Genomic DNA, 23517 nt, shown 5'->3' on the forward strand with positions numbered 1-23517 from the left:
ATCTTGGTGATTGTCACCGTTAGGTGAACCTTCTAGTCGAAGAGAATCGTAGAAGTTGAGCTTTGCAAACCCTAGAGATTCTTGCTGGTGCTACCCCGACTACAGAGCAGTCTCCTTTGCTAAAGCAACGGCGAAAGCCCTCATCAAACCTCCAGGGAAAGTCGTCCCAGAAAAAGGAGCAGATAAAAGCAATCAATACAGGAAAGATGCATGGACACGGAAAAGCCGACGAGCCAGCGGCCAGCGCTCCGAAAAATCAACCAAATGCAAACGCCCGCATGGCATATTAATAAGAACGCTTTTGGGTATACCTAGTACAATCATGATTCACGCTCTCTATAGCGAAGACACCCAAGCTACGAGAAGGACAGGAGGACTGAAAAAAAAAAGAAAGAAAGAAAGAAAGAAAGAAAGAGAAAGAAAGAGAAATCATGGTTGGTCCTCCCGCCAGTATATATCATGCTTGACCCGAATAGATATGGGATCGGAGTCATCACCAATACTCGTGGCATCCTTGCGCGTAGTATCAGGGCCAACCCGCGCAGAACTAGTGAGCGCGGCCTCATCGTCATCGGGACGCAGGTTCAGCGAACTTTTAGGCTTGCGGCCGTTGTCGTCCAGCTGATGGAACGCGTGGCTGTTGTGGGTGTTGTCGCTGAAGCCGTACCCCTGTCGCCGACGGAAGCCCGAGGCCCATTTGCGCGACGAGCTGCCGAACTGGCGGCCGGCCGATGAGCCCATGATGGTTTTCAGGGTCAGGCGGAGGAGCGGTTGGAGGGTGGGGAGGCAAGCACAGAGAATGCCGATGCACGGTTCGACAGTGGACCACACGTAGACGTCGCCCATGACCCAGGTGATGTCGAGGTCGCTGTTGAGGAAACTCATGTAGTAGATGCGGACGACACTTGCAATGCAAACACTATCGAAAAGAAAAAAAAAGCATAGAGGGTTAGCAATTCCGAACCCTACAGAAGATAGAAGGGGCTGGCTCGATCACGTACAATCCACCGAGAAGGAAAATACTAGACACGGCGATTTTCTGGCCCTTGCGCATCTGGAGCTTCCAGACCAGCGGGATGGGCACAAAAAGGATCAGGAAATCGGTCAAGACGTTGACGGCGGCATTTCCGATATAAAATCCGTACAGGTCAATCACACATTTTCCTCCTTTGGGGTCCTCAAATTGGGACCAGAAGTAGGACAGCGGCCGGCACGAGCACGAGAAGGCAACCGCACAACCGATAGCCCAGGCAATGCTGAGAGCGAGACAGACCCAGATCATCCAGTTCATGCCGAAGATGCGCCAATAGAACATGAGAATCGACAATTTTATCATGGGCATAAGCAATAAGTAAATGTAGACGTAGGCGACCAGGATCTTCCTCATTCCCACAACGTCGCCAAGCGTGCAGGCCCAAACATGTTTCCCCAAGCCATAATCACCGCCTGGTGCCGTCAATACTAGAATTGCGTGTAATGGAAGACAAGAGAGCATTTACCTACGATAGTCGAGGCAAGTAGCGCAGCCAGCGGAACCTGTGCTCATCATCAGTACTCCGCCTCCATATCCCCCAATGCAGAAGACACTCAACGAACCAGTGAGCCTGCCATCAACCAGTCATCGGCCTCAATTCTCGCCTTCTGGAGTCGTAGCCTCGCAAAGAAGCGAAGGACGATCGAAACTACCGCAAGAGCAAAAATTGCAATAACAACGCCATTATTTTTGGGCGTTTTGTTGTCACTGAGATTGATGCCCGGCGGTGGCGGACCAAAAATGTTTGTGACGGTGGCCATTGCGTGTGGAGGGAATTAGCATCCCACGGGGCGACCGGGCGAGGGCAAACCAGACCAGCAGGCTGTCACTGCAGGTGAGGAACGAGGTGTCAAGAGAAAGAGAGGAACACATTCTTCAGGCGCGTGCGGGGGGGTTCTCTCGATCATATATGAGATGAGCAGGGGCATTGGGGCCACTACAGCCGAGAATACTGCAGTGGATCGCCCCGGCGTGCTGGGTGATATTTGGGACTTTCTCCGGCATCCCAGCCAAGCCCAACTCGCAAGGCAAGATTGCAGGATTTGGCAGTGCTACATTGTAGGAGTGGCAGGGTCAAGCCGTTAGTCCACTCCTCCCACCAAGTGGAGACGCTGTTGCATTAGTTTGGGGGCTGTCAGAGCCGTCGTAAATAAACCCGCCGTTCGCGATGAATTGTTTTGGATCCTGATGGATGGCATAGATCAGAAAACACGGGTGATCAACAAGAGGCTTGATGATAGAATCTCACTTGGAATTGTTTTGTGGGAAAGGAGGCAATGCCGGGGAGGATGCCACGGCGAAATCGATTTGACCCATGACACCTGCCAGAAACGATTAGGTCTAATGACAAGGCAAGTAAAATGCCTGTAAAGACCCACTATTATCTCCCAATGACAAGAATGAGAAGGATTCGATTGCTTGAGTCACTGTATTTCAGATGTACCCGTGGACATGGCCCGTGGGGGTTGCGTAAACATGCAATCGCATATGGCTCGGTGTTTCAGCTCTATGTGGTCTCAAAATATCTTCGAATAGGCGGTGCAGAGCTTAGTCATGAAGAATTGATCAGTGAGGCCATCTTTATTCGCAGGACATAGCACCAACGCTGGAAAAAGGGTGTCGGCCGGCTAATTTTTCGAGCCGTGGACAGCATAACACCATAGGAGTGAGGCTAGAGGGAAATATGGTGTTGTGTGTCGCTATCAAAAATAGGGCCGAAGTCCATGGCTGTCCATATTGATGAAAATTGGCAGGATATCCAACGTGAGATGATAGTAAGACTCTGATAATTGCCAGGTATCGAGGATAACCAAGAGTGAGGAGGCAGTTCTCTCTACTGCGAGGGGAGAGACATATGGGCCTGGAATTATAGGCATCAGAATATGAGCCACAATGCACCCGCCACGCACCAGCCACCAGGCACGAGGGACACCAAAACAACGAGGAATCATCAAGATTCCCCACATCGTGGGGTTAAGTGCAAACTATTTGATGTGTGTGCTCGATGACATATGGTCAGTGCACTAGGTGACCGGAACCTTCTATACTATTGATGTTCTTTGTTGATCCTTCACAACCCTTTCTTCTCTCCAAATTCCCAACAAGGTCTTACCTCTATGGCACCTGCAACCAAACGCAGAACCCATCGACGCAAGTACTTTGCTGGCCGCCGTCATGGTCGAGTACTAAAACGATCCTCCCAGGGTCCATTACTCTTCACGGGCTCTCCAGGTTCTCAATCCCCACAATTTGATATCACGGGTGACAAGCCGTCTCGCAAAAAGACCAAGAGGCCATTTAAGAAGACCATGGTGCCTGTCTCGGATGATCCGCTGGAGATAGTAAGTATGGACATGCTGAGCGGGACATGGGCTTATGTTCCTCGGTTGTGGCTTCGCATCTAACACTCGATAGAACATTTACGAGCACACGCCCCTCTTAGACGGCTATGTCTTCGTTGTCAAAGGCGACGTCTACATTACCCGGCACTGCCGCAGCATGACCAAAGAGTCTGGGCAGGTGGTTTATGTCGTCTACGTAGGTGCAAACAAACCATGCAAAGTCAAGGGACAGCTCCCACCCTAACAATGAACCAGAACAAAGCGGGCAAAAACACCTTGGGAATCCGCGTTCCTGCCACTATCCACGCTGAGGTTGTCGAGTCGGCTGCCGCAACAGCTGACTCGCGCGCCAGTGCTGTCCAAGACCGCGATACCAGGGACCGCACTCGTGCCCGAGAGCTGTTGCGCCGGCAGTTCCCTCTGATGCCCACGGACACTCTCGATACAATCTTGAATCATGCGTTCCTCAAGGGTTCTGGCCGAGTGGGTCGCACTGCAATGATGACAGAGGAGCGCAAGGCCGTCTTGGCTGTTGAGGCGCACATCAGACACACCCATACGGATTATGACAAGCTGCTCGATGCGGGGATGAACCGCGAAGACGCTCGACAGACTGTGTGGCCGGTTGTTCAGGCGATCTCTCGAGCCTGGGAAGGGGGCGAGGGGCAGGTACTTGGGTCGTTGACACTGCCTCTGGAGTTGTAGTTGGCATTTTCACGAGTATGTACGAAGCGATGAGCATGATGCATTACAGGGCCGGAGTTTATTGAACGGCACGGAATCACCGAGATTTGCATAATGGTAATACGGAGTCCGAGGATCCTTGACACTACAGCAGATGGAGCATACAATGCCACCGATTTTGACTTGAAACCGTCCATTCAACCGCGGAGTAACAAACATTAGACACTGAAGAAGAAGAAGAAGAAGAACATCGACCACACCCATTCCTCAGTACTGAGGACGCAGCAACTCCACCACGAAATGCTCATGTCTCCACGGCAGCCCGGTAAACCATCCCAGCCCATCGTTAATCATATCCTGCATCAAGAACAGACGCAAGTTGGCATTGACCAAAGCGTCTTCTCGGCTACTTGACCGGGTGTCAATAGCCACATGCACCCGCAACCGACGCAGATTAACAGGGACGGGATTTTCCAGCGAGCCTGATTTCTGAAGTCGGTCCAGTTGCACGCGTGCAGCCCCGAGGATATCGTAGTCCGTGTTGCATCCACCACGGTGGCCGATGTCGAGGCAGAAGACATGTCGATAAATCCCACTGCGAGGATTGGGAGGCGTCACTGGAGGTGGCATCTCACTGGGTCTCGTCACGGTATTCACGGCAGGCACGGGGTCGTCGTTGGAGTCGATATCCATCCTGTCTTCTGCACTTGGATACTCGGTGTTCGCTAGCCAGGACGTTCGGTTGGGGATGGGGCTGCCCCTGTCGTTAATAGTTGGCAGACTGCGCTGTGGCACACTGGGATGCAACTGGAGGACATTGGCTTGGCTATAGGCATTGGAGGTGTTGGTGTTCCATGTGGACTGGTTCGTCTGGGCGTAGTTTCTTTGGTGCCAGTACCGACCCCGGTAATTCGATGGATTCGATCGACCACCTCTCAGCCGGTTGGATCTGTTGTGCATTGTGGCGATGAGCTTGTGTTGTTGTGGTATGGCGTAGGATATGCTTCGAGTTTGGGATTGTCGGCCGCAGCGAAAGAAGAGCAAATTAAGTAGGGACTTGCAACCGACGAAAAGTGACTGAGATGCAAGAGAAGAAGAGAAGTGCGAAAGTATGTATCAATAAAGGACAGCGTGAGGACCGTCAATATAGATATAAGAGCAGCACACAGCGCGCGCCTTCAGTCCAGTGTTTATATGAGCACTGGTGCTTTCATCGGAACGGTAGAGAAGTAAATAGGCTCCGAGTTTGCGAAGATATCATACAGTAGATTTTTGAAAGCACTGCTCCTAGGTGAATGAAGTATTTAATAGGCCTGATTTAAGAATACTAGAATCTACAGGCCCTTTATACTTCCATTCACTATATCTTAGCAATCGATGCCTAGAGCTATATTAATAGAGTACTTTTAGTTAAACAGGAGTCTACGTTGTGGTAGATAGAAGAAGACAAATAAAGTGAATTTACTGCCTCTATCGAAAGGTAAAGGATATTTGATAGCATTTAGATCAAAAGCTATACGATCCTAAGAAAGCCATAAGAGGAGGGGAGTTGCCTTTACTTATTTACATCCATAGATCGTCGTTCTAGGTGTACTGGTATATTAAGACTATTCTTATATTATTGTAATGTTTAGTATAGCATCGTGCTAGTATGATATGCTAGAAATAAAACTGATTTCTCTTTGTTCCTAAAACATAAATTTACTTACCTATATTGATACTTGCTATTGCAGTAGATATATATTGGTCGTTCGTGAACTACTTATTATATATAGTATTACGTGAGATAGGGTTTCCAACAACTTTAGAAACTGACTCAAGACAATCCCTATCAATACCTCTGATCAGAAACTTAAGGATGAAATAGGTCACAACACAGCTCTATAGTCACTGCGTGGCGGCGATTATCTGCGTGTGCCAAGCAACCAACCATAAGTGGGATCACATGATTTTTAAGTCTTCTAATTCAGGCACTCCATAGGTGATCCCACGGTTGATCATTTGTCAATCTCACAATTTGCAATTCTTTAGACAACATCCTCGGTTTGACTGATTTTCGCACCGGGAAAAAACAACACTCGACTCGGCACCGGAACTTATTACTTCCGTCCCCCATCACAAACCCCTCCAAAACCATACGCCAACTGTCGACCGAATCTTGCGATTTCTGGGGGTGCCGACGATTGAGCGATTGCTCAAGGATTTCCTGGAGTGATTCTTCTGCTACGGAAACCACTTGATTGTGTGCGACTTTTCTCTCTCTTGTCTCAGCCTCCCAATCACGGGTGTTGACCCGCTCGGGCTCCTTATCAACACACAATTGGAAACTTGGGGTTGAGGGGGGCACGCCACTGCACGACCAGAAGGCTGTGGCACAACCACACAGTATGGTGCGGTTACTAACACAACGACAAGCTGAAGAGCTGTGAGTTTATTCCCCGACAAACTCCATGAACCCATGGACCATTTCTCCAGCTGACACAGACCCTGCCCACAGACACAAGTCCATTATAGCATATCTGTCCGCGAATGACCTTCCCGACACTGCAGCCGCCTTGCGCACGGAATTGGGCCTTACAGAAAACGACTTTGACGCATCTGCAGTCAAAAAATATGAAACCCTGCTAGAGAAAAAATGGACCAGCACTGTCCGTTTACAGAAAAAGGCAAGACAGCATTGTGGTTGCGATTTCTATTTTGCAGCATTGTTGATTGTTTCTAGATCATGGACCTCGAGTCCCGAAACGCAGCTATGCAATCCGACCTTGATAACCTGACCCCTGCCTCTCTCATCAAACGCAACCAAAACCCCGAGTCTTGGCTACCTGCGCATCCCCGATATTCCCTGGAATCCCACCGTGATACCATCAATTGCATTGCTTTCCATCCGAAATATTCCTCCATTGCCTCGGGTTCAGACGACTTCACAATCAAGATCTGGGACTGGGAACTGGGGGAGTTGGAGATGACCCTCAAGGGACATACAAGAGCAGTGCGCGATGTGGACTATGGTGCAACTCGAGGGGGGATCCTTCTGGCCTCGTGCAGTTCCGATCTGACCATCAAGATATGGGATCCGGCCGACGGCTACAAGAATATTCGGAACTTACAAGGGCACGACCATATCGTCAGTTCCGTTCGCTTCATACCTGGGGGGAATCTGCTGGCCAGCGCAAGTAAAGATGCCGATGTGAGGTTATGGGATGTTACCAACGGGTATTGTGTCAAGACCATTCAAGGCCACACGGGCTGGGTACGAAATGTCTACCCGTCCTCGGACGGGAAATTTCTCCTCTCCACTGGAGACGACATGACGGTTCGACTATGGGACATCTCTTCAAAACCAGAGAACAAGCTGACCATGATCGGCCATGAAAATTTCAACGAGTGCTGCGCGATCGCGCCTCCAACTGCTCATCAGTATCTAGCACCATTGGCTGGATCCAAGGTATCTGGGGGGAGTACGGCCGAGTTCATGGCGACTGGATCGCGCGACAAGACCATCAAGCTCTGGGATGCTCGGGGAACTTGTCTCAAAACGCTGGTCGGCCACGACAACTGGGTGCGGGCAGTTGTTTTCCATCCCGGAGGCAAATATCTTCTGTCTGCGTCGGATGATAAAACATTACGCTGCTGGGACTTGAGTCAAGAAGGAAAGTGCGTGAAGACCCTCAGGGATGCGCATGAAAGCTTCATCACTTGTTTGAAGTGGGCTCCTGGGGTAGCCAAAAACTCGGACCCTGCCGCCCAAGGGCAGAATTCAGAAAACACCGAGGCGTCCAAGGGCCGGGCAGGAGACAGTTCGCCTGATGTACAGATCCGGTGTGTGGTTGCCACTGGCAGTGTGGACCAAAAGTTACAGATATTCGCGGGCTGAGGACAATAGATGGTACTCGGTCATTAGTCTAATTCATATCCAATTGTTTAGCGTTGTTGGTATATGTATGCATGTTAGTGTGCAAGTGCAAGTGTATCAACGAGAGCAGTGGGGCCTCAATTTGCCGGCTCCACCAGGCTCCACAGTTGGGGGCAAAGCACCAAACAACGAACAATCATGATTCCCGCTAAGTCCCCCCGAGGGTTCTCGACTTCAGCGGTCTTTTCTTTTATTTCTTCGTGATGCCCTTGGGCCCGGCTGTCCACGATGCCGAGGAGATACCGGCCCTTTCTGGGCTCTCGAAGTCGAGACCGATTCGTGGCTCTCGTCGTATTGGTGATTCTGTTCTTGCTGCTCAGGAGCTCCCCGTCACTCACAGACGGGATCGACAGCCAGACACACGTGGAGGATCGACCCCGTTACCTCTATCACTCCCCTTTTCGCACGAACCCCGACCTCGAGTATGAACGGCAACTATCCGATGCGCTGATTGCCATCGAGCGTGAAGTGTCTGCCTCGCATGGCAACGAGGATACGGCAGACACCCTATGGCAGATCATGCTGAAGGACCGGGATGCTCGAACCCAGGACTCGCTTCAATTCGAGGAGAAAAACTCGGAATGGAGATACTCGGTAAGAACAAAGAACACTGGGCCCCACGAGATGTATGGCCGCTGATGTTTTCTTGTATACAGCTGGTGACCAGCGATTTCGCGGATGAATTCGTGAAGAAAACCCTCGCATCCGTGCCCGAGCTCGCGCGTCTATACTACGCATACCCACACTTTGTCCTCCGCGGCGACTTGCTCCGCTACCTCATTCTGTGGTATTTCGGCGGCTACTATGCCGACATCGACGTTTACCCAGCGCGGTCCATCAAATCCTGCCCGTCATTGCGCAACTCAGTCTTCAAGGAGACTGGCGTGGACCCGGAGATCTCACTGGTGGTGGGCATTGAAATCGACGAGCCGTTTGCCTCGCCCCAAAAGATGCGCGACTGGCACTGGGTCCGACGATACGGGTTCTTGCAATACACGATGTATGCTCCGCGGCGGTTCAGCCCACTACTGCGGGAAGTGATCATTCGGGTGTTGTCGCATACAAAACGGCACCTCGACCAGAGCAGCTTCATCTGGGGCGCCAAGTACAACGAGCTGACCACGCTGGAGATCACCGGGCCAGGGGTCTTCACCGATGCCATTCTGGATGCCCTGTCCGACACGCTCCCGGCCAGTCACCCGCTGATTTCCGGGTCTGTCAAGGCCGATGCGGGCCTGGGAGACCTGGTCCCACCGTCGTCGGGCGCCTCTGAACAGCGCGTGACGTGGGCGCCTTTCCACGGGATCAAGGAACCGCTCTGTGTGGATGCATCGGACGCAAAAAAAGGGAAGCGGATGGGCGGCCTCTGCGCGCTGCCTGTCAATGCTTGGGGCAATGGACAGCGACATAGTGGGTCGGAACCGTTCAATAGCATCCATGCTTGTATCAACCATCGGTTCAAGGGGACTTGGAAACCGTGGAAACAGGGCTGGAAGAAGAGGTATTTTGGATGAGTCTGTCCCAGGATTCTGGCAGCTCTATCCATGTTCTGTATCTATTAGGACACTGTAAATACATATTGAGTTCTACATACATTCAATGCCTGAGGGCCAATTGTGTTAATCAAACATCCCTTCTCAAGTGGTATTTTTCAAGTTGACCAAGCACCGTTGGCATGTAGAAATCGATCATCATGCATATAAATAACCCGAGTCAACTCCAAGATGTCTTTAGGAGAGTCACCTTTGACTCAATAGATCCATGGATGTAGTAACATTTCCTAATGTAGTAGCTAGGGTCAGCCCTCACGCTAGTCCCAATTAGTAAACAAAAGTCCCCGGAGCTCAGCAACCATCCTACACCCATCCATTCACCATCTCTATTGCGCAATGGACCGACCGGAACCGCTAGAGTCTCCGCGAAAGCGGCAAAAGACAGAAGATGCGCCAGCAGGAGTTGCTGCCACCGATGGCGCAGCAGACCAGCCGGCGACCACCGCTACGGCCTCCGACGATGCTCAAGCTCTGAAAGAAATCGAAGTGGGGATCACGGAGTTTGTGAGCGCTGACAGCGAGGGATTCTCTGGCCTTTTGAAGAAGAGGTGAGTATGTGATCGCTGCAGGGTCTGGAATGTCGCTAAGCGCGATCTCTTAGGTATACGGATTTCCTGGTCAATGAGATCATGACCTCGGGTGAAGTCGTCCATCTCCGAAGCCAGACGGCGCCCAACTCTTTGCGCGAGACCAAAGCCACCACTGCGGAGTCGTCGGATCCGGCGCAAAAGAACGAAGATACCCCCAAGGAGGAGGCTAAGGAAGAGGCTAAAGAGACCAAGGCAAAGGATGAACCTGCGGCGGAATTTCAGGTATCGGAGGAGGACAATGCTCTCCTGGCTGAATATTTTGGCGCCGAAAACGCTTCGGCGATCGTGGCTTTGCATAAGCGCGCCATGTCCTCGCCCAGAGCTCGACCTGCTGAACTGGGCAAAGTCACTACTGCAGTATCCGACCGGGACCTGCGCACCAAGCTCCACCAAGCCATCCGTCGCATTTTCAATTCGCAGTTGGAGTCTAGTACCGATGGCGAAGGTGTGCTCGCTATCACCGCTGCAGGAAACCGGTTCAAGCGCAATCCCCAAGGAGGGCGTGGCGGCGGTGGTGGCCGTTCTGGGGGTAACCGACCCAGCTGGGATGAGCTCGGGGGACCGTACCTGCATTTCACCATCTATAAAGAGAACAAGGACACGATGGAAGTCATGTCGTATCTGGCGCGCCAGATGAAGATGAACCCGAAAAGCTTCCAGTTCGCGGGTACTAAAGACCGGCGAGGTGTGACCACGCAGCGCGCTTGCGTCCTTCGCGTCCATGCCGATCGACTTGCCAAGCTGAGTCCTACTCTTCGGAACGCCACTCTTGGTGACTTCGAGTACCGGCGACAGGGCCTCGAGCTGGGCGATCTGCACGGGAATGAGTTTGTGATTACGCTCCGTGAATGTGAAATCCCCGGCGTGGATCCAACCGACCCGCAGACTGCTCTTACCAAGGTGTCCGAGCTTGTCAGATCCTCGTTGAAGAACCTCCGTGAGCGAGGGTATTTTAACTATTATGGCCTGCAGCGGTTCGGGACCTTTTCCACTCGCACCGACATGGTTGGCGTCAAAATCGTGCAGGGTGACTTCAAGGGCGCCTGCGATGGCATCTTGCATTTCAGTCCACACATTCTCGCGGCGGCTAAAGAAGGCGATGCCTCTACCGCGCTCATCAGCACGGACGACAAGGCCCGCGCCGAGGCGATCCATATCTTCCAAGGTACTGGCCAGATCAATGAGGCTTTGAACAAGCTTCCTCGGAAGTTCTCCGCCGAGGCTAACCTGATCCGCCACCTTGGCCGAACCGAGAATGACTACTTGGGAGCGCTGCAGACGATCCCACGGAATCTGCGGCTGATGTATGTGCACGCATACCAGTCGTTGGTGTGGAACTTTGCCGTTGGCGAGCGCTGGCGCCTCTATGGCGACCGAGTCGTAGAGGGTGATTTGGTCATTGTCCAGGAACACCGGGACAAGGAAACTACCAAGGTTGAGCCCGAGGATAAGGTCGATGCAGATGGGGAGATCATTGTGGTCCCGCAGGGCGAGGACAGCGCATGTGCAGCCGAAGACATGTTCACACGGGCGCGGGCCTTGACTGCCGACGAAGTGGCCAGTGGCCAGTACAATATCTTCGATGTGGTGCTCCCGCTTCCCGGATTTGACATCTTGTATCCCGCCAACCAAATGACGGACTTCTACCGCCGTTTCATGGGCAGCGAGCAAGGCGGTGGCTTGGATCCGTTCAATATGCGCCGCAAATGGAAGGACGCCAGTCTTGCCGGCGGCTACCGCAAGGTCTTAAGCCGCATGGGCGCAGACTACTCCTTCGATGTGAAGCTGTATTCCCAGGACGACGAGCAGTTCGTCCAGACAGATCTGGAGAAGCTTCGACAGAGAGGCGATGCCCCGCAGCCCTCTGCTGGTGCCGGCTCTGGTAATAAGGTTGCCGTTGTGCTGAAATTCCAGCTGGGGTCCGGCCAGTATGCGACCATGGCTCTGCGGGAATTGACCAAGGGCAAGGTCAAGGCGTACAAGCCGGACATGGGTGGTGGAAGATAGAACCGGCATATGAAAAGTACTTTTTGTTTTCTTGGTTTGTACATAGTCTTTTAGATGCTACGCTGTACGCTGCTACGCTGCTACTGCTAGTCAGGGTTTTCTGTCACATTATGGATTGGAAATACAGCATTCGGACATGACATATTCATTCCTTGTAAGCCTCGTAACCGATCATCAACGCCAGTGCTTGTCAAGCAACACAGAAGAGAAGAAGAGAAGAGAAGAAAAGAAAAAGGGGGAAATAGGAGAAAAAAAGACAAACAGGGAAAAAAAAAACCAAGTAGAGATTCTGACCAGACAGCATCAAATCAAAATCCCCAAACGGGCTTTCCTCTAATCCTCATCCCACCTCTACCCACAGACACACGCAAAACCCATGTATCATCCTCTCACCTCGCCCTCGGGTCCTGCCGATCCTCATGCACCGACGAAACAGCCGACATGGCATCAAAATCCCGCTCCCGGTCTCTGCGATCATGAATCGTCGAGATAGCCGAGACAGCATCGTCATCGCGGGGTTTGAACGGCGAGCGGGGGAAGTCTAGCGGACTAATCCCCGAGACAGGCCGACTCGAGCGCAGATTCTGTTCTGTGGCGCTACGCCGCTGGTCCATGGGTACGGCGACGGCGGTCCCGAGCTCGGTCGGCGACTCTGCGGGGCCGGAGACTGCGGAAGCACGACCGGTTGAGCCGGCGGCGCTGGGGGCGCGGGGGCGGGAACTGGCGGGGTCGAGGGTTGGGAGGCTGGGGAGGGGTGCTGCTCCTGCTGATATAGTTGTTGTCGTTGTTGCAGGTGCAGGTGCTCGTGTAGGTGCAGCAGCAGCAGGGGGAGGCTCTGGGGTTCCGCCCTTGGGGGCGAACATTAGGTCAGAGGTTGAGACGGCGGTGGCAGGGCTGGCGGCCATATCGGAGTCCAGGGTCGTGTGGGCATTGCGTTGGCGGCGGCGACGGCGGCGCAGGAAGAAGAAGGCGGCGAGGACGGTGGCGAGGCCGACGATGGCGATGGGGAGCGCGATGGCGAGCTTGGTTTTAGTCGAGCCTGCGCCACCGCCGGAGTACGACTCTGCGCCGAGCGCGGCCGAGTCGGTAGTTGCCGATGCTGCTGGAGCCGTGGTGGTGGTCGAGGACTGATCAGCAGAGTTAGAAGACGAGGTCGATGTCGACGACGATGTCGCGGCCGTCGATGTATCGGATGATGTATCTGACGAGGACGATGAGGCGGACGACTCGAGAGATGTGGGGAGAATCAACGTGGTGCTCAGGGTGGTCAGTGGCTCAGTTGGTGAGGCCGACTCGGGCGAAGTAATGGCCTGAGGTAAGGACGTTGTAGTCGATGGCTCCCATGCACCGTTCTGGGTATCCGATGAAGTTGTCTCCGTGCTGGCTGCAGCATTGCGCTCATTTGTATTGGAGTTGTAGGAGTTCCCGTAGTGACCGGAATTGCTAGTTGGGTAACTAGGTTTCGACTCCCAGTAATAGTACTGCCTCTTGAGCATTCCCCATACGTCGGCCATGTTGACTTCGACTCTCTCTCGAGTCTCGAGTGAACCCGACGACGATCCCCCGGAAACCGCGAGTCTTAAGGGGAAAAGACCCGTGAGAGGGAGAGGACAAAGAAAAAAAGGCCACCAATTCGTGTAAAAAAAAAAAAAAAACTAAAATAATAATAAGAAAATAGGGCGGCTTGCGGGGGCCGAAATGGATGATTAGTTTAGTTGGGGCTGGCTTTGTTTTTGAAGCCCTAAGCGAGGTCGGTTCTTGCTGTGAATAGGAGTCAACCAGACAAGATAAAGATAAAATAGTTGCAATCTCCCGTACCAGAGAACTCGAGCATCAGACGGAATTCACCAGCTCGTGCCGGTGATATTCATAGCATCGCAGGATGCGGGTGGCCCCAAAGTGGGGAAAACACTGCCTTGCGTTCGCCAAACAAAGAACTATGGATTTGCGTATGTCCCATGCTGTCCCATGCTGGGACAAAGAATGCCACGATTTCTCTCGATTGATTTGCCTTGGGTTTGATCTCGAGAAATATGCCACAATCACTCCAACTGCCATCGCAATCATTCACATTTTTGAGGTGTTTTCTTGGGGGCCGAACTGGCAGGATCCCCCTAAACTGCATTGCGCTTAGTTTGTACCTCTGATAGTCGTGGACCATAAGATTCTCCCTAGAGAGTAGTCAGATACGAAGATCAACATGAAATGAAATCTCATGGGGTTCTCTTTAACCCAAAGAGAATCCCCTGGTCAGCAATGGTAATACCTGAATACCTGAATTATGCCTGTGCATACATACCCTGCCAAAACTGAATGCCCGCTTACGACTCCCGAGGTCACCTCGAGAGATGCTTACTCGCGTCTTTCCTTACCGCAGCTTTGTGTCTCAATACTGACAGGTTCGATTATTGGCCCAATACCCAGTGCATTCTGTCGGATGATATCAAGAGCAGAAGACCTCTTGTCGATCCGGTTCCTCAGCCCCAGGTTTGGGGTCAAGGAACACACGGTGGGTGATGATCATCAGCCCCCGCATCTCAGGTTTGTAGGTTCTTGTGTTGTAGTCTCACGCTCGAAGCGAATAGCTTGCAACGTTGTTTTCGGGGCCAATTCATGGGGTATGTCGTATTGAGTCAGTCCAGAGTACCGTGTGCCGCAACGATGACCGTTTCCTCGAGTCATGCGCCGGCCATTTTTCATCTCCATCAATGTCCTGTGGTGCTTGCAGGTGTATGGCCATCAATTGCACAATTGCATGGAACAGGAAGAGAGCTCCAAATCTCGGCATAAACAATAAACGATGGAACCTTGGAACCTTCCGTGGAGGGCCCCTGGTTGAGGCAGACCTGATTAAGCACGTGATTTTCCGAGGTGGAGTCGACGTCATCTTTGGTCCCCGCTCCTGTTCCTGACACCCTCCGCGCTCATTTGGAATCGAATCATCATGAGTGGCCTCGGAAAAATGGTAAGGGAGGGCTGGCACCCGAAGGGAAAGGAGGGTGGAAAGGAAAGTTGGCGCGGGGATTTCAAGGGCATCAACCAAGTGGTAGGCTCCCCCTGTTCAACCCGTGGTTGAGGCTCATCCACTGACAATGGCTTTCAGGCAGGATGGATGGGCAAGGGCAAGGACCCCAGTGCAGACCGTTCTGAGCACGTCTCCCAACCGCTGTCGTCGCTCAAGGATCCGTCGTCGTTTGGACCACCGCCGAAGCACGTCAATTATCATGGCCCTGGCGCGGTGGCGAATCAGACTCCCGATCGCTGTGGCATTGGCGCCCCGCTATCCCAGGACCAAGTCGATAGTCAAAATGCCCATCGACAGCGAGAAGCAGAGGCGGAGGAAGAACAGGCCCGGAAGCCTGCCCCGCCTCCGGTGCCTTACCGCGTGAACACCACCGGACTGTCGACCGACAACCTCCCACCCCCGCCTGTGCGCCGCCTCGACTCCCCCTCTTCTGCTAGTCCGGCCACCAACACGAAACCAAAGCCCCAATTGCCGCCCCGAATTCCTCCTCGCAATGGGCCATCCCAGAGCCCATCCCCGCCCGCATATTCTTCCGTGCCACCATCGCTGTCCAATGGATACGTCAACCAGGATGCTACCTCCCGCCTCTCGAACGCTGGCGTCTCGGTCCCGGCCCTCGGGATCGGGGAGGAAGGGGGTCGCCCATCCCCTCCGGCATCGGCGAACAATACACCCGTCAACGAAATCCAGTCGCGATTCTCCCGGATGACTACCGATTCTGGATCACCGTCGGCGCCTAGCCCACCAGCGCGAGCGGGGTCCAATCAAGGCACAGATCCCGCGGGCGGCACTTCCTCTGTGCAGAATTTCCGTGAGCGCCACGCGGACAAGATCGACATGGGTAAGCAGAAGCTTGGTGGGGTGACCTCGCGCATTAGCACGTTGGCCGGCTCGGGATCCTCGGCTCCCAGCCCACCGGCACGACCCAACCAGGATGCAGAGCCTGGGAGCAGCGGTTCCTCCGTGCAGAACTTCCGCGATCGCCATGCGGACACGATCGACGCGGGCAAGCAGAAGCTTGGCGGGGTGACTTCGCGCATCAACACGTTCGTGGAGGATCGCAAGTTCTCGGCCAACGCCAACCAGCGTATTCCCCGGCCTCCCCCACGCCCGAGTGCAGCGTCACCCCAGGAACCGGAGGAGCAGGCTCCACGCAAGAAACCACCTCCACCCCCGCCCAAGCGACGGGAGATGCGCGCGAGTCCTGTGGACACCCCATCTCCATCGTCGCCGCCACCCGTTCCTCTCAACACTAAACCCCGCTGAGCGGGAATCTGTATTTTTAGATGTGTCATGTTGACCGGGGTCCAGTGGACTCTTAGACAGAATTCATGACTCGTGTACTGCAATCCTATTGCAGACATATCTTATCTTGATCTTGCAGGATGTGAGGTACTTCGACCGAGGCTGCATGTGATGGTTCCGCTTGGCCAACCTCAAGTGATTGTCCGAGCTGTTGGGATGCCCAGGAAATGGTTCCCAACAGCTGCATCTCGGGGGTCGACTGGGATGATCCCCAGTGAATATCCCCAGAACTGACCACGAGTGTAGAGTGGGCTACGTAATTACCGGAGGTAGGTGGGGGATGTGGTTCTGCAGATGTCTGTATAACCACCGATTGCTAGTCAATTGCTAATTCAAGATGCTCTCAAGGTTGTGGAATACTCCTGTTCATCGGGTTGTAGTTATAAAGTTATAAGTAAACGGGGTGTCGCGTGTGTCCTCACGTGTGCCATAGAATGCAACTATGGAGATATGAGATGAAGATATAAAATAACCATAAAGATAACCATGAAATAACCACGAAATAACCACGAAGAATCAAGAATCAAGAATCCACCATATAAACAGGGAATCTCACAAAATCAGCCGAGGCCCCAAAATCCCAACAAACTGCGGGCTCCACACGATCGGCGGTTGAGCGATAAAAAAAAAGCCGCTTTATCGGTGGATCTCTTCTTTTCCCGTGAACCCTCTTGAATTTCTTTTTATTTTTTTAAGCGCCTATTTTCTATTCTATCCTCAGGCTCATTTCTATATTTCCTGAACTCCTTCTCTCTCCCGGCTGAGTTTCCAATTCCTCTGCGTGGCCACCGGGACCATGTACGACATCAACGTGCCCACCGACTTTGGCCCGGCCACCGTCCGCATCGGCCTGCCGCCGGCCTCCCTGCTCACTTTCCCTCCCTCCGAGCTCCCGGAAACCATTCCTGCTCCACACTCGGCCCATCGCACATGGAAGCAGCCGTTCAACATCCCCGACGGCCTCTACACCAAGGTCCTGGACGTGCGCGTGCCCATCACCATCGCCACCGTCTACGCGCTGACCGTGGTGCTCATCAACCGTCTGAACAAGAGCCGCGGCTATAAACCCTATGCGTTCAGCAACACCCGGCTCTTCAAGCTGTTTGTCGTGCTACACAATGTCTTTTTGGCCGTGTACTCGGCTTGGACCTTTGTCGGCATGTTCCAGGCCTTTGGCAACTCGTGGCCGGACCGCGACGACCCGCACGGTCTGGCGGGGGTGGTCGATGCGCTGTGCAAGATCAATGGACCCCGTGGCTACGGTAATGCTGCTACCTACCACCCGGCCACCGAGCAATGGGCAATCCCCAACCCCGCCTTCAAGCTGACGGGCGGCCTACCGGACTCGACGGATGTCGGCCGGCTCTGGAACCAAGGCCTGGCGTACTTTGGCTGGATTTTCTACTTGTCCAAGTTCTATGAGGTCGTCGACACGGCTATCATCCTGGCCAAGGGCAAGAAGAGCTCCACGCTGCAGACCTACCACCATGCCGGCGCGATGATGTGCATGTGGGCTGGGATTCGGTATATGGCGGCTCCCATTTGGATCTTTGCGCTGGTCAACTCGGGCATTCACGCTCTCATGGTAAGTTGGCAGTTACAAGTTCCAATAGAATATCTACTGGTCAATTGCTAACTTGATGTGTTTTTTTTTTTTAAGTATACTTACTACACCCTGACGGCGCTTCGCATCCGGGTCCTCAATCCAGTCAAGCGCAGCTTGACCACAATGCAGATCACCCAGTTTGTCTTCGGGACCAACATGGCCGCCGCCTACCTGTTCGTCCACTACACGATCCCGTACCCGGCAGGAAGTCCCGCCCTGCGCCACCTGTCCAAAGCCGCTCCGTCGGAAGTCGCCGAAATCGGACTGGGGTCGTGGCTCAAGAAGCTGGCCTTCCGCGCCGCGGGAGCCGAAGGCATCGCTGAGAATATTGGCAGCTTTGGGAGCTCCGCGCCCAAGGCAGGCTACACCCAGCAGATGGGCACATGCATGGACACGACGGGCCAGGCATTCGCGATCTGGCTGAACGTATCGTACCTGCTGCCGCTGACCTACCTCTTCGCGCGGTTCTTCGTGCGGTCGTACCTGAACCGCAAGGACCCGGGCGTGAAGCAGCCGACGCACATGGAAGCCGCCGAGAAGGCGAGCATGGATGCGCTGAAGGGGCTGACGCGCGAGATTCAAAAGGCCGCCATAGAGGGCGAAAACAGCGAGGCTACTGAGGACGAGGCCGTCAAGGCGCATGTTATCAACGCCACCAAGAAGCTGGCCGAGCAGGCTGAGCAGGCCGAGCAAGCTGCTCTGGCTCAGGACTCGCCGATCCGCACGCGCGCGGGCGCTGCCTCCAAGGCGAAGGCTGCTGCGTCGGCGGAGTCGCAGGATGGGTTCTTGGCCGTGCCTGCGAAGAAGGGCGCCAAGAAGCAAACCAAGGCCGAGAAAGAGTCGAGCTCAAGTACGCCGGAGACGAAGGGGCAGAACCCGTTTGGTGTTCTGGAGAACAAGGCGTGATCGGATGACTCACCGGTGGATTTCGCTCGCTTTAACTCGCATACCATTGGAGTTCTTTCTCGGAGTTTGGAAAAAAAAAGCCATTGTTTATCGACGTATTGTTGCGGCATGCAATGATGCAATTGACCTATCACTGTGTGGGCTACTGCAGCTCATACGACACAAGATCAGCGCAAGCACACGCTGATCAATGACAAGGAAAAGTCCGACCACGCGCCGGGCGAGCCCGTCTCTGTAGAGTCGGACATGCGCAGGCATCGCTGCTGTGTCTGTTGTACATCGGTGTCTGATGCTCTGCTAAACCGGAAGATGTATTTATAGTTAAAAGTCAGTCTCGGGTTTACTCCGTTTCTTCATTCATTACTGGTGGTTTTAGCAATAGCAGCGAACAAAAGACATTCGCATTCATTGCAGCATATCCAACTGGTCTCTACCCCTGCTTGATATTAGAGTATCAACCAGGACGTATCTCTAGTATCAGTCTGTCAACACCTACTACAGAAGTAGATGCTTCTCACAGTCGACAACTACACCATTTCCCAAAGATAGAGAGATCAATTCTTGATTCTTCAGCTCGTGGTATATTTCTAAGTTATAAACAAAAAGCACACATGACGATCGTTACTCGAGTAGACTGGACCCAGCCATATAACAAGCAGGACATCTGAAGAGCCCTGTTATGGATGAACAGCTACATGCAATACCAAAGCATGGCAATTCTTTTCTTTTGTGTTGAATCAGACTAAGAAGCGGAAACCGCGCTGGCTCGCTTCTCCAGGGACAGCGCCCTCGACCTCGTCGCCGCGGTCGAGCTTCTTGTTGAGGCGGACGAGGATGAAGCGGAGGATAGTGGCAGACACAATGGCGACGAAGGCGGTAGCGCAGTTGACAGACATAGCGGGAACTGCAGCAGATAGCATGTTAGAATCGCATTCACCAGAGTACATAAAACATGCATATATCGAGTATGTATGCAGTGGTGGTGGGGGAGGAATGTACCAAACCGCGGCTGATCACTATCGGGATACATATAACTCGCATAAATACTGCTGGCATTGCTCACACAATTAATAGCCGCCAGCGCAGCAGCACGCTTCGACGCCGGACGAGGCAGGGTATTCGAGATCCAGCCGAGAGCCACGACATAGCCCGTGTACAGGGACGGCACCATGAGCATCATGGCGACGTAGCGGGGCGCGGTGCCCGTGGTGGCGGCGGCCAGGATGAACGAGGCGACGGAGACGTACAGCGGCAGGGTGACGTGGAAGTAGCGCTCGCCCGTGCGGTCGGAGTGCCAGGCGTTGGCGAAGGCGCAGATCACGGCGAGGCAGTAGGGCGGGGCGGTTAGGCAGAGGGTTTGGATCTTGGGGTAGTTGAGGGTTTCGACAACGGTGGGGAAGAAGTTTGTGACGGAGGCGGAGGAGACGATGCAGAGGATCATGAGCATCTATATCAATCATTAGTATATCCGTTCATTCATGCTAATGCTTGAATCCAGGTTAACACTTTGGAGGCTCTTGCTTACCAGAATCCATGTCTTCACGTCGCTAAAGGCAAGCTTGGCCCCATACATAAACGACTGCTGCTCGCTGTCAACCCAGTCGTCTTCACCGATATCTTCTTCAAGACGCCACGCCGCCAGCTCCTTTTCCTCGTCAGAGAGCCAGCTGGTGGTCCGTGGGAAGTTAGGCAGGATGAAGATCGACATGAAGGCGATGGCGATGGTGATGGCACCTTCAATGATAAACAGCCAGCGCCTAGTGATCCAAAGTCAGCAACGGCTTGTTCGACACAATTGCAATCACCATAATCGATGATCTTACCATGCGCGGAGTCCCTTGACACCTTCCATGCCGCCGGTGATTCCCGCGGCGATTAGACCAGAGAAAGCGCCCGAGATCAGGGAGCCAGAGTAGAGGGCGGCGGTACGGAAACCCAGTTCCTTGCGGGTGTACCAGGCAGACAGGAAGTACAAGCAGCCGGGCTAGAACAGTTAGCATTGACATTCTCCTTAGAGCTTCTTCATAGTAAAACAGAGGTATCCTCTGGTAATCACGTACAAAGTAGGCGGCTTCGACGAAACCCAGGAAGAACCGGATTACCACGAGACCGGCAAAGTTCTGGGCGCCGGCTGTACAGGTCGAGATGACACCCCAGAGCATCATGGACGTGGGAAGGTAGATGGCAGGCTTGCCGAACTTGTTGAGGATCAAGTTGGAGGGAACTATTGCAAGGGTTAGGTTAGGGTTGGAACCAGGATAATCTCACAGAGAGCATCTACTCACTCTGCATCAAGAGATAACCAACGAACAAGATACTAACGCAGGTCTAAAAGAAAGAAAAAGTCAATTCAGACATGCACCTCCCCAATACAAATGGAATTGACACTGGACTCACCTGGTACTGGTTCTTCACCAGACCCAGATCATCTTCCAGACCAGCAAGACGAGCCGCAGCCTAGAATATAGATTGTCAGTAACCATTCCAACCATCCACTGGGCACAAACCAAGGGCACACGGAGAGCACAGGTACTGACAATGTTGTTGCGGTCCAGGTAGTTGAGAATATACATGATAATCAGCATGGGCAGCAGACGGAGATCGATCTTGCGGACGAGGGCCTTTTCGGCCTTCTCGCGCTCTTCCGGGGTCAGGCTGGCGACATAGGCCGGAGCCTCTTTCCGGGGATTGGGCTTGTCGGAATTGGCGACGACCTCGATGTTGTCGGCGTAGGACTTGTCCAGGTCGGTGGCTTCGACGTCGCCCGAGTTCCTGGGAGACATTGTGGGTGTATGTAGAGGGGGAAAAGTATGAAAGAAAAATAGAGAAAAGAAGAGAAGAAGAAGAAGGACAGGCTATAAAACAAGCTAGAAATGAATAGCCAGAAACACCCGACTCAATCTATGAGCCCTAACAACATGCACCAGAAATGATAAGAAGATACCAGAGGAAGCAAGGGGAGAGAAGATGAGAGAAGAAGGGAGGCAGAAACAGAGATGCAGCTCGGAGAAAAAATGAAACAAAAAGGAAAAAAGAAAAAAAGTACAAGACACCAACCCGGAATCACGGTCCCTTTTTGTGGGAGAGAAAACGAGGAATCCGGTGGCGTCGATCAACCCGCGTCCCCGAGAGCGTGCAATCCCGGGGTTGCGATGAAATTAGCAGGGGGAGCGGCCCATCACCGATTGTATCCCCCAAAACTGACAAATGGATCCCCACAAGCCGGAATAAAAGAGACGAGAGGGGGAGGGAGAGAAGGGAAAGCATCTCCACCCCCACCAGAAAGAAAAAAGACAGTAAAGAAAAAAGAAAAAACTCGGTCAGCCCCAGTCAACACGGGGATAACTCTGGAGACAGCAACCAGAGATGGCCAATAGGGACAGCGGACCGAAGCGGGGAGCAACAAGACGAGAACTGGGGAAGCGAGAAAGCCGGACGAGATCCCGAGGATTGGCTCTTTTGCTGTCGGTTCTTGCGGGGAGGCCCCGAGCCAGACGCCGGTGGGACCCCGGTCGGCTGCGCTGGACAGGAAAAGATCAGCTGCCCGCGTGGGGGTTTTAGGGACCCGCTTTTAGTCGAGTCGGTAGGCTTAAGGGGGGGGTTAGTTTAAGCGGAGTTTAAGCGGGGAGCGAAATTCCTAACGGAGCAGCTCGGCCGTGGGGGTCGTCCCTGAGTGCCGAGTGTCCACCCCCCGTGGGATGTGAAAATTGTGTTTGAGAGGGAATGTGATCTGAATAATCATTCTCTCACTTTTCGAAGTTTCAATTCTTTGGAACAAGGACATAACTTGAGACACGAGAACTTTGACCCGAATTCCCCGGGCCGAGAAGTGCATCTGCTATGGAATTCCGTGGAAGCGGGTTCCCGACATACAACTGTGTGAGCATATAATAATAATAATAATTATTATTATTATTTCAACTATCAATATCAATATCTCAAGATATGGTCGGTATCTCTAGAATCAAAACTCAATCACTCGCAACAATGATCCTGAATCCTTCTCACCTTTCCCCCCAAAACGGTTTGCCGTAATTCTCCCGGTGACGTCGGACTCGGGATCAAACCACACCGCACGGAACCCTAATTTCCGCCCGAAACCAAAAACCCACACACATATCACAGATACAAGCCGGGGGTGGCTGTAAGATGAGATCAGTTGATTGCGGGGAAAAGACTTGGTGATGCCATTGTGGATGATATGCTTGCCACACGGGGAAGCCGATAGGGGTAGAGGGTGGGTGGAGGAGGAAGAACCGGCATTTTAGAGACGGCCTCAGCTTTGAATTTTTAGCATCCTGCATCCTGTGAGTGGATTGAGTTTATGGCAGCCTCGGCATAATACATACTTACATTAACTACCATGTAGGTCTGGGTTCTATGACCAACTGAGTTAGGGTTAGGTCAAGCTAGTAAGAGCAAACTACTCTTGTTGTATATTTTCTGATAAACAAAACAACCTACACCGAGAATTGAATACCTAGTCAGTGGAAAAGAAAGAGAAATCCAAGGATCTACTCAATCCACCAAGAACAGAACCCCCAAACCCC

The 23517-nt window shown here is 53.0% G+C and overlaps 10 protein-coding genes across 10 annotated transcripts; 6 read left to right on the forward strand and 4 right to left on the reverse strand.

The window, feature by feature from the left end:
• Positions 1 to 429: 429 nt before the first annotated feature.
• On the reverse strand, positions 430 to 1794 carry NUU61_000067 (uncharacterized protein; the record flags this gene model as incomplete). The annotated part of the gene is made up of 4 exons (XM_056650651.1): positions 430 to 919; positions 1002 to 1446; positions 1500 to 1536; positions 1597 to 1794. The coding sequence occupies 4 exons, from the start codon at positions 1792 to 1794 to the stop codon at positions 430 to 432; spliced, it is 1170 nt and encodes a 389-aa protein (XP_056515501.1).
• A 1356-nt stretch (positions 1795 to 3150) lies between these two features.
• Positions 3151 to 4080, forward strand: NUU61_000068 (DUF2293 domain-containing protein; the record flags this gene model as incomplete). Its single annotated transcript, XM_056650652.1, has 3 exons — positions 3151 to 3375; positions 3449 to 3571; positions 3631 to 4080. 3 exons carry the CDS (start codon positions 3151 to 3153, stop codon positions 4078 to 4080), a joined length of 798 nt encoding a protein of 265 aa, XP_056515502.1.
• A 246-nt stretch (positions 4081 to 4326) lies between these two features.
• Positions 4327 to 5019, reverse strand: NUU61_000069 (uncharacterized protein; the record flags this gene model as incomplete). The annotated part of the gene is made up of 1 exon (XM_056650653.1): positions 4327 to 5019. One exon carries the CDS (start codon positions 5017 to 5019, stop codon positions 4327 to 4329), a length of 693 nt encoding a protein of 230 aa, XP_056515503.1.
• A 1765-nt stretch (positions 5020 to 6784) lies between these two features.
• On the forward strand, positions 6785 to 7936 carry NUU61_000070 (WD40 repeat domain-containing protein; the record flags this gene model as incomplete). Its single annotated transcript, XM_056650654.1, has 1 exon — positions 6785 to 7936. One exon carries the CDS (start codon positions 6785 to 6787, stop codon positions 7934 to 7936), a length of 1152 nt encoding a protein of 383 aa, XP_056515504.1.
• A 267-nt stretch (positions 7937 to 8203) lies between these two features.
• On the forward strand, positions 8204 to 9489 carry NUU61_000071 (uncharacterized protein; the record flags this gene model as incomplete). Its single annotated transcript, XM_056650655.1, has 2 exons — positions 8204 to 8569; positions 8632 to 9489. 2 exons carry the CDS (start codon positions 8204 to 8206, stop codon positions 9487 to 9489), a joined length of 1224 nt encoding a protein of 407 aa, XP_056515505.1.
• A 375-nt stretch (positions 9490 to 9864) lies between these two features.
• Positions 9865 to 12125, forward strand: NUU61_000072 (pseudouridine synthase PUS7; the record flags this gene model as incomplete). Its single annotated transcript, XM_056650656.1, has 2 exons — positions 9865 to 10076; positions 10130 to 12125. 2 exons carry the CDS (start codon positions 9865 to 9867, stop codon positions 12123 to 12125), a joined length of 2208 nt encoding a protein of 735 aa, XP_056515506.1.
• A 389-nt stretch (positions 12126 to 12514) lies between these two features.
• On the reverse strand, positions 12515 to 13639 carry NUU61_000073 (uncharacterized protein; the record flags this gene model as incomplete). The annotated part of the gene is made up of 1 exon (XM_056650657.1): positions 12515 to 13639. The coding sequence occupies one exon, from the start codon at positions 13637 to 13639 to the stop codon at positions 12515 to 12517; it is 1125 nt and encodes a 374-aa protein (XP_056515507.1).
• A 1430-nt stretch (positions 13640 to 15069) lies between these two features.
• NUU61_000074 (uncharacterized protein) lies at positions 15070 to 16416 on the forward strand (the record flags this gene model as incomplete). Its single annotated transcript, XM_056650658.1, has 2 exons — positions 15070 to 15171; positions 15229 to 16416. The coding sequence occupies 2 exons, from the start codon at positions 15070 to 15072 to the stop codon at positions 16414 to 16416; spliced, it is 1290 nt and encodes a 429-aa protein (XP_056515508.1).
• Positions 16417 to 17251: 835 nt separating this feature from the next.
• NUU61_000075 (elongation of very long chain fatty acids protein) lies at positions 17252 to 18967 on the forward strand (the record flags this gene model as incomplete). The annotated part of the gene is made up of 2 exons (XM_056650659.1): positions 17252 to 18040; positions 18116 to 18967. The coding sequence occupies 2 exons, from the start codon at positions 17252 to 17254 to the stop codon at positions 18965 to 18967; spliced, it is 1641 nt and encodes a 546-aa protein (XP_056515509.1).
• A 737-nt stretch (positions 18968 to 19704) lies between these two features.
• NUU61_000076 (putative MFS transporter) lies at positions 19705 to 21750 on the reverse strand (the record flags this gene model as incomplete). Its single annotated transcript, XM_056650660.1, has 8 exons — positions 19705 to 19871; positions 19967 to 20414; positions 20493 to 20724; positions 20791 to 20951; positions 21028 to 21191; positions 21253 to 21295; positions 21365 to 21424; positions 21475 to 21750. 8 exons carry the CDS (start codon positions 21748 to 21750, stop codon positions 19705 to 19707), a joined length of 1551 nt encoding a protein of 516 aa, XP_056515510.1.
• Positions 21751 to 23517: the final 1767 nt, after the last annotated feature.

Source organism: Penicillium alfredii (assembly GCF_028826965.1).
Source record: "Penicillium alfredii strain IBT 34128 chromosome Unknown utg000001l_segment0_segment0, whole genome shotgun sequence".
Taxonomy (NCBI): domain Eukaryota; kingdom Fungi; phylum Ascomycota; class Eurotiomycetes; order Eurotiales; family Aspergillaceae; genus Penicillium; species Penicillium alfredii.